Here is a 9730-nt window from a genome sequence, read left to right as displayed (position 1 = left end):
ATGTGAGTTAAGTCCACCTGATCTAGTGAGTCATATAGGATTGCTGTTTCTTTGCTGATTTTTTTCTAGAGGGTTTATCCAGTGATGTCAGTGGTGTTTTTAAGTCCCCTACTATGATTGTGTTGTTGTTGATCTCTCCCTTGTTATTTTCCAGGAGGTTTTTTATGTATTTGGGTGCTCCTGCATTGGGTACATATATGTTTATTAGGGTTATATCCTCTTGTTGTATCGATCCCTTTAATATTATGAAGTGGCCTTCCTTATCTCTTGTTATGGCCTTCACTTTGAGGTCTATTTTGTCAGATATAAGTATTGCTACCCCAGCTTTTTTTTCATTTCCATTTGCCTGAAAGATATTTTTCCATCCCTTCACTTTCAGTCTATGTGAGTCCTTTTTTCTGAGGTGGGTCTCTTGTATACAGCATATATATGGGTCATTTTTTTTTCTTTATTTTTTTTTTCTTTTGTTTGGTTGCAGATTTGACCCTAGTTAGGGCACATACAAGAGGCAACCATCAATGTTTCTCACATTGATGTTTCTCTCTCTCCTTTCTTTATAGAAATCAATAAAACATATTCTCAGGTGAGATTTAAAAAAAAAAATCCAAAATTATGAAAATTCCTGGGTCAAAGGGTGCTCCAAATGAAACCATACTTTGTAAAGACATACTACTTAGATATATTTTTAAAAGGAAAGAAAGGTTCTGAATAACTGTAGTCCCATCCAAAAAGGAAATCTTAAATTAAGGGGAAAAGATCCTAAGAGTATAAATGAGGCTGGCTCAGGAAGAAAGTTGAACAAAATATCCCAGATAAAAGTAATGATGATACATCTTTAATAATAAAGAAATAGGCTATTAAAAAAGTTCATTCTCCATATTGGTTTTAGTAAAAGCTCATTTGTTCTCCTTTGTGGGTGCATGATAAAGTTCCATGGGTTTGTTCACTTTCCAGTATTTCTCACTGACCAATTCCAAATAAAAAGAGCCATTTAATACAGTGAACTGCCCACTGGCTGTTGCTATATAAATGGTATACTGCTTCTCACTGGTTGTATCAAGGTTCATTTGGTTTGATTCTCCTTTGCTTCGAAGTTCTTCTAAAGCTAACCTCATAGCCAGATACTTGGATAAGTGATCAACAGTGGCATTACCAGAAGTCTTTATGTATCTTGTCTGTGCACTGTCATCTTTTTCCATCAATGTGGGATGAGGCCTGAACACTAATTCAATTTCACTAGCACCATCCATTACTGGATCAGTTGCCACTGTTGCATTATTGTTATCAAGCTCAAGCCCAGAATCATCTGATGTTTTGGTCCGTTTGTTACTAGGCCCTGTTTCCTGATTGCTGTGTGTGGCTGCATTACTACAGTGAGAACTGTCACCATTGTCTTCTGCTCCACTGCCATTTTCAGTCTGTTGTTTCTTGCCTCGCTGTAGTCTGTTCATGGCCTGTATCTTCAGTCCTTCCTCAATGCTGTGACTGAGTGCTTGCTGATTATTGTGCTTATAAATTCTGGCTAATACTCTCTCTTGATGAGCTTTGTACTCATCATGACTTGGATAAATTTTGCTGATGAGTGCATCAAAGTTCGGGTCTGGCCTTAGTGATCTTTTGGAAACTAGCTTTTTCCGACATGTAGGACATTCTTTATTGCCACTTCTGAGGGCTGTGATAATGCAGTCTGCACAAAACTGGTGCAAACACTCCTTTGTAGTCATGGTGTTCTTCAACATATCCAAACAAATTGGACACATTAATTCGCTGTGTAGACTTCGAGGGGAAACCACAATTTCCAAGCCATCCGTTATTGCCTCCTGAGGTGTTCGTTGTAATTCATATAAACTGAGTTCCCAGTTTTGCTTAATGGTTGAGTTCCATTTGTCTGCACAGCCTGAGACCTTGTGGTGCCTGCTCCAGCCCGGACTCCGCTAACCACGGCCAGAGCAAGACTCGGGCGCCGCCACACAGTATGGCGAGCCTGGGTCATGTCTTTTTATCCATTCAGCCACTCGATGTCTTTTGATTGGAGTGTTTAGTCCGTTTACATTTAAAGTTATTATTGAAAGGTATGTGCTTGGATTTATTTCTATTTTCGTGCCTGTGTTCTTTCTTACCTTTATATTTCTTCATTTTACAGCATTCCTTTTAGCATTTCTTGCATTGCTGGCTTGGTAGTGATAGCCCTTAGCCTTTTTGTCTGCGAAGCTCCTAATTTCCCCTTCAATTCTGATTGATAGTCTTGCTGGATGTAGTATTCTTGGATTCAGTCCTTTGCTTTGCAACACTTTGTATACCTCCTTCCATTCCCTTCTAGCTTGATGTGTTTCTGTTGAGAAATCATTTGATAATCTGATGGGGGATCCTTTGTAGGTAACTCTCTATCTCTCTCTTGCAGCCTTTAAGATTCTCTCTCTGTCATGAAGATTTGTCATTGTAATTATGACGTGACTTAGTGTGGGTCTTTTGGAATTCATCTTGCTTGGGACTCTCTGTACTTGTGTAACTTTTTTCTTCCCCATAGCTGGGAAATTTTCTGTCATTATTTCTTCAAATAGATTTTCTAATCCTTGCTGCTTTTCTTGTCCTTTGGCAGCCCTATTATGCATATGTTACTTCATTTCATGTTGTCCCAAAACTCCCTTAGGCTCTCCTCCTGCTTTTTAATTTTTTTCTCCAGTTGCTGTTCAGATTGAGCTTGTTTCTCTACCTTATCTTCTAAATCACTAATTCGGTCCTCTGCTTCTTCTAGTCTACTGTTGAAACCTTCCATGGTGTTTTTGATTGTAGCGATATCCCTTTTCATTTCTTCCTGATGCTTGCATAGGTTGTTGATTTTCTCATCCATCCGGTGAATGAATTGTACAACCATTACTCTGAATTCTTTTTCTGTGATGTTGCATGCTTCAATTTCACTAATTTCCTTTCTTGGTGACTCCTCATTGTCTTTCCTCTGGGTTTTGTGTCATCTCTTCATTCTGATTATCTCCCGATGGTTCAAACGTTGAGTTGCGTGGGCCTGGGCCGTGTGCAGTGGGAGCCTCACACCACACTAGTGTCACTGAAGAACTCTGACACTAAGATGTGTTGTTGTTGTGGGTTGGTGGGAACCAGGCCCGCTCAGAGTCAGTGTTGCCAGCGCTCAATGTGGCCTTGTGCCTGCCCTTAGAATCAGGGACCCTGCCTGCACTGTGCTGAAACAGAGACCCCCCCTGGAGCATGTTGAAAATCAGCACCCCCTAGCGTGCGCCAGGAGTCAGAGTTCCCCAAGAATCCAGTATCAGGTTCTCTGTTGCTTCATGCGACCTCGCATTGAGAATCAGGGTCCCTGTGTGCCCTTGCACCAGGAATTGGAGTCACTGGCTCTTAGTATGAATGCACAGGGAGTCAGGGATCTCAGGTGCAGGTGATAAGAAACACAGTCAAGTCCCTGGTGCTTGGTGCTGCCTCCTGCCCAGAGAGTCGGGTTCCCTGGGCCCACGCTATGCGGGACAAATTCCTGGTGTTCATGTGATTGCTCCCAGCCCAGGGCTCCTAAAGTGGGCACTACGCGGGACCAGTTACAAGGTGCTCGTGCACTACCAAGCTAAAGTTCCTATGGCAGCACTGAGGCTCGGGTAAGGAGTAGGTCTATCAGTTACTATGGCGCTGCCTGCAAGCCTACAGGGAGGGGGATGGGCTCTGTTACTCACGGATCTGCTGTGTCCGCAGGTCTGTAGCTGTGGTCACAGGTCTCTGTCCCCAGTGGCTGCAGGGTCCTGGTATGTGTCTGAGACCAGACTGGGTTTTGCTGAGGCCAGGATCCTAGTCTCAAGCAGCTCTGTTTCCCAAGATGGCGTGGTCGCTGTGCCCGTGCTGGCTGCCCAGGAGTGTCCGCACAGGGAGCAGGGCTCCGTCGCCTAAGACTGCCCGGTTTAGCAGCCCCTTAGAAGACCTGCAGAATCTAACTGTCCCTAGCTCATACACACACACACCACACACGTCCACACACTCCTCTATCACTTCCTTGATTTCTCACACTCTCTCCCTCCCTACCTTCCTGCCAGTCGCCATTTTTTCCCTTTTTTTCCAGACTTAATTAATTTTAAAACTTTTCTATTTAGCCAGAACAATTCTCTGTCCCATTCTTCCAATCTCTAAAGAGACTATCCCAATGATGTTCTCGGGTTCATTTCCAGTGTTATCTAAGAAGCCATCTTGAATGCTTTAAGTGTCCTTCTCAGTTTTCCCATGGTGCACTGTGTAGATTAACATTTTAATAATTACCATTTTTTTAGTACAGTTGGTGCACCATTATCCTTGGAGGATACATTCCAAGACCCCCAATGGATGCCTGAACCCATTGGTAGTAATAAACCTTATATCTACTATGTTTTTGTATGTGCATACATACGATAATTTTCAATTTATAAATTGAGTACAATAAAAGCTTTAATAAGTAATAATAAAATAGAATAACTATAACAACATACTATAATAAAAGTTATGTGAATGTGGTCTTTCTCTGTCTGTCTCTCTCTCCCTCTCTTTCTCTTTTTTTCTGATAACTGGATTAATTACTAAGTGACTAATGGGTGGGAAAGTATATAGTATGGATACACTGGACAAAGGGATGATTCCCATCCAGGGTGGGACAAAGCAAGATGGTAAATCTATTTATGCTACTCAGAATGTTGCACAATTTAACATTTATGAATTATTCATTATTGGAAATTTTTATTTAATATTTATGGACCACCATTGAATGAAAGTAATTAAAACCACAGAAAACCAAACTGTGGATAAGGGAATCTGCTGCACTGGCTTTCTTGTTTGCCTCCCTAACTGGGCTGCAAGAACCTTAAGTTCAAGAACAGTATCTCATTTATATTTCTGCCCTCTCAATAAACTGATTAAATAATTTAATTAATGAATTAAAATGAATGAATACATCTATATTAATTATTTAATTAATTAATCTAAATAATCCAGCTAGAATCTAATTTTAAATAAAATAGATGAATAATGTCTGCCTAATTTTAATGGACTTAAATATGTATATTGTTATATTTTGGATCTTTTTCAGTTGAAACTAGGATGGGTGCAGATATTTGTACATCCATGATCATGGAACAGTGTTATGCACAATAGCCAAGAGGTAGAAATAGCCAAAATCTCCAATGAATGGATAAACTAAATGTGGTATATACATACAAATGAATATTATTCTGTTTTTAAAATAAATAAAATTCTGATATGTTACAACATAAATAAACTTTGGGGCATTATTTAAGTAAAATAAATCAGACACAAAAAACAAATACTACATGATTACATTTATATCTGGAGTGGTACAATTCATAGAGACAGAATAATGGTTAGGGGGCTGAGGAGAGGGAGCACTAAGGAGTTGCTGTTTAAAGGATCCCAGAGTTTCCTTTTGAGATGATAAGAATGTTCTTAAGATGGATAGTGAATGTACTTAATACCACTGAATATTACACTTTAAAATAGTTAAAATAATAAATTTTTATTGTATTTATTTACCACAATAAAAAAGAATGGATTTTTAACATTTTACACACACATTTAAAGTCTGTAGATGATATAGATACATGTGCATGAGAACATTTTTGGCCAGGTAATGTTAGAGTGGAGGCTAGAGAATGTCATGCTCTTGGAGGTCTTTCATTTATTCTAGGAAAATTTGCTTCTATTGGTCACAGGACATTTGGGAGACTGAGATAAAAAGCTGAGACACGCCTTAATTTACATGGAACTCATGAAAACACACACACACACACACACACACACACACACACACACACACACAACCTTGTTTCTAGCCTATAATTGGGATAAAGATTTTTTAATTTTTTTTTTTTAGGAATAAGACACAGAAAAGACAATAGAGCTTCTGGCAAAAAAGCATAATGTGTCAAGAAGGTTAGGCCGGACTGAAAATAGGCATTAATATTGGCAGATGCAGTGAAATATTGTACTTGGCCATCTCCCTTTCCAAGAATCTTTGTGGACTGTGGTATAAATGAAAAAATAAAGTGTCACAAGGGAGTCAACATCTCTCTAAGAGTTAACCTAAATGTACTTGTCATGAAAAGTGAAAAGAACTCTCCTATGGAAAGGAGAAGGACATGAGTGTCAGAAGTCAATGATCTGATGAAATATAGAAGGTCCACGCTGGTATCAGTGGCCAGAGGCATTTGGGATGGAAAGAAGCCCAGCTAGCAATATAAAGGCAGCAAGGTGCAGCAGAGCAAGGGTAATCAAGAATATCAAGAAGAATGAATTCCATGATGCAGGAATTGGAAAGCTGCTAGCTATAGCTCAGATTACATGTAAGAACCAAGCAAAGCGTGATCATCTTCTAATTAAGTGTGGGAGCTCAGAGCATTGAAGTATGGGGTATTGCTGTAAATGTGAGCTATTTGAACCTACCAGTGAATTTTATATGGCATGAATATGTTCAAATTATTAAGGTTAGAGACTTAGTTTCCATAAACTGAGATTTCATATATAAATACTAATGGCATATTCTTTTGTTATCTTATTACTGCTTAAAATAATCATTTCTATCCCAGTCATCTCCAGCCTCAAAGCCCAAGAACCTCACAAAAAGCCTTAGGGTTTAAGATTAAGCAATAATTATAGAAATTATATGTGTCTTATTTTCAACTATAAAAATGGAAACATCTATTTGAATTACTATCCCTATCAATTTTAGAACTAATTTTACTTAGAGTTAAATGAATATTCAGTATAAGCCCAGCCAACAGTGGGAATTATGAAAAAAAATTCTTACACAAGATGGTCTTTAGGTACAGCAACTTCCCTCAGAATGTTTTCCATTCTATATCACAGTTGAAAATGTTTAAAGAGAAAAACAACATTCCTGCAATAAACAACCTTTTAAATATTATCTTCTGGGATATTTCACTGGAATACTGCACAGGGGAGAAAATAACTAACCCTTTCTATCAACAAGAAGAAGAAACCAAACAATTTTTTTTCAGAATAAAGATGTTTCACTAAGAGAGCAATGCCTGGCTTGTTCTAAGGCAGAAAGAAAGAAGAAAAGATAAAAACATATAGTAGCAGCAGGAAAATAAATAATGTAGAGTTCAAAACATAGGTAGAATAGATACCTCTCAGATTGGATACTCAACAATTCCTTATTTTCTTATACTTCGGTTTTGTGATTAATCAGTCTGATGATAGACACCGCATCCAAAGTGGATCAAACAGATGCTTCTTTCCTGGATTAAAACATGGACCAGAAAATGCAGACTAATAGTCATTGAAGCCAAGTCTATTGAATGATTATATTCTAGAAACAAAAATGTTTGCTCTTTCTGTACTTAAGTCCTAAGGGCAGTCCTGACCCTCTCCCTTTTCAAATCTTTGTTCTTTAGCCTTTTCTGGTTCATTGAGATATATCAATAATTTTCAAATAAATTTATTTTCTCCTCCTCCTGCTCCTCCTTCATAGAAAGCATTCATTTCTTCCAGTTTATTGTAAAGGATGAAAGAACTCACACTGAAGAGAAGCCCTGTCATGTAAAGTTTGTATAAGAGCCTTTGGCCATCCTAGTTCTTTACAAAATCATGATGGGACTTGCCAGGGCTGATCGGCAGCCTGAATGAACAATGGATGAACAGATTACTCTGACACACATTTCTGTAAAAGAAAGGACTAAGGCTGTCATGGCCAACTAGCCCTGTTCCTGCCTCCTTTGGCTTTTATTGTCATAACAGCTTGAACTAAAATTAATCTCTAGATACAATTAGCAGGGTAAATATTCTTGAGAAAGTATGTGCTTTTACAAGGTCAGGTCTTTAAAGACTAAACATAGAGATTCTAGCAAAACATCCTGGGGGATTGGACTTGTTTGGAAAAGTCAAGGTAGGGGCTGCCGCCTTCAGCAAGGCCCCCTTAGAGGCCCCGATCTTTTGGAGAATCCTCCTTACAGACATTCCAACCAAGTCCCGTGCTTCCGCACAGAGACTCATACCCAAGAATAAGTCTATGAATATAAGGAATGTTGGAGAGCCTTTCTTGGACATGTAAGAATGCACCTGGAGAAATAGTATATACATATAGAGAATGTGGAAAAGCCTTCAGCTGTCCCTTTTCCTTGGAAAGGTCATGAAAAAAAACCCTCAAAGTGGATAATTGTATTGAATGTAAACACACAGGAAAACCTTCATGTTGCCTCATATCCCTACAATACATGTGACAATGTACACTGCATAATTGACAATTAAAACAAACTTTAAAATTTTAACAAATACTTTCAAAGTAGCTTGAAACTGTACTGAAAAGAAATCCTGTTAGTGTAAATAACTGGTACATGTAAGCCTATTGCAAATTAAGTCATATACTCCTCAAAACTTACAGCATTAAAGAAGTTCTATAAACTTTTGACATATTTGGTCATTATCCATACTCATTATTTTTTTGTTAGTTTTTTTTAATATAATTTTTATTGATGAAGATATTACATATGTGTCCTTGTCCCCACGTTACCCTCTACCCCCCCCCCGCCCCCCCCCCCGCACATGCCCTCACCCCCCCGTTGTCCGTGTCCATTGATTAGGCCTATATGCTTGCATATAAGTCCTTTGGTTGATCTTTCCCCCTTACCCCCACCCTCCCCTACCTTCCCTCCAAGTCCCGACAGTCCAATCAATGCCTCTCCGTCTCTGGATCAGTCCTTGTTCATCAGTTTATGTTGTTCATTATATTCCACAAATGAGTGAGATCATGTGGTATTTATCCGCTCTCCAGTTCCATCCATGCTGTGGCAAATGGTAAGAGTTCCTTTTTCTTCTTCCTCTTCTTAAAGAATACCTTTCAGCATTTCATATAATGCTGGTTTGGTGGTGATGAACTCCTTTAGCTTTTTCTTATCCGTGAAGCTCTTTATCTGACCTTCTATTCTGAATGATAGCTTTGCTGGATAAAGTAATCTTGGTTGCAGGTTCTTGCTATTCATCACTTTGAATATTTCTTGCCACTCTCTTCTGGCCTGCATGGTTTCTGTTGAGAAATCAGCTGACAGTCGTATGGGTACTCCCTTGTAGGTAACTAACTGTCTTTCTCTTGCTGCTTTTAAGATTCTCTCTTTATCTTTTGCTCTTGGCATTTTAATTATGATGTGTCTTGGTGTGGTCCTCTTTGGATTCCTTTTGTTTGGGGTTCTCTGCGCTTCCTGGACTTGTAAGTCCATTTCTTTCACCAGGTAGGGGAAGTTTTCTGTCATTATTTCTTCAAAAAGGTTTTCAATATCTTGCCCTCTCTCTCCTTCTGGTACCCCTATAATTCTGATGTTGGTACGCTTGAAGTTGTCCCAGAGGTTCCTTACACTATCTTCATATTTTTGGAATCTCTTTTCTTTTTTCTTTTTCAGTTGGGTATTTTTTGTTTCTTTGTATTTCAAATCTTTGACTTGATTCTTGGGATCCTCTTGTCTGCTGCTGGATCTCTGTAAATTATTCTTTATTTCAGTCAGTGTATGCTTAATTTCTAGTTGGTCCTTTTTCATGTCCTCCATGGTCTCACTATACTTATTGAGGGATTCATTAAATTTATCAGCGGTTTCCATAAAATTCTTGAAAAACCTTATAAACGTGGCCTTGAACTCTATATCCAATTGTTTGCTTTCCTCTATTTCTGCCATTTGTGACCTGTTTCTTTGTCTCCGCATTTTGGCAGCTTCCCTGTGTTGAT

The 9730-nt window shown here is 38.7% G+C and overlaps 1 protein-coding gene across 1 annotated transcript in view; it reads right to left on the bottom strand.

Moving 5' to 3' along the window:
• Positions 1–864: 864 nt before the first annotated feature.
• LOC118650525 (E3 ubiquitin-protein ligase RING2-like) overlaps positions 865–9730 on the bottom strand; it is a 28621-nt gene continuing 19755 nt past the window's right edge. The window contains exon 2 of the mRNA XM_036298939.1: positions 865–1934. Within this exon, the coding sequence (XP_036154832.1) occupies positions 897–1934 (1038 nt within the window). The 3' untranslated portion in view covers positions 865–896. The remainder of the gene's footprint in view (positions 1935–9730) is intronic.

Source organism: Myotis myotis, unplaced genomic scaffold (assembly GCF_014108235.1).
Source record: "Myotis myotis isolate mMyoMyo1 unplaced genomic scaffold, mMyoMyo1.p scaffold_m19_p_3, whole genome shotgun sequence".
Classification (NCBI taxonomy): Eukaryota; Metazoa; Chordata; class Mammalia; order Chiroptera; family Vespertilionidae; genus Myotis; species Myotis myotis.
This window is presented reverse-complemented; position numbering and strand designations above follow the sequence as displayed.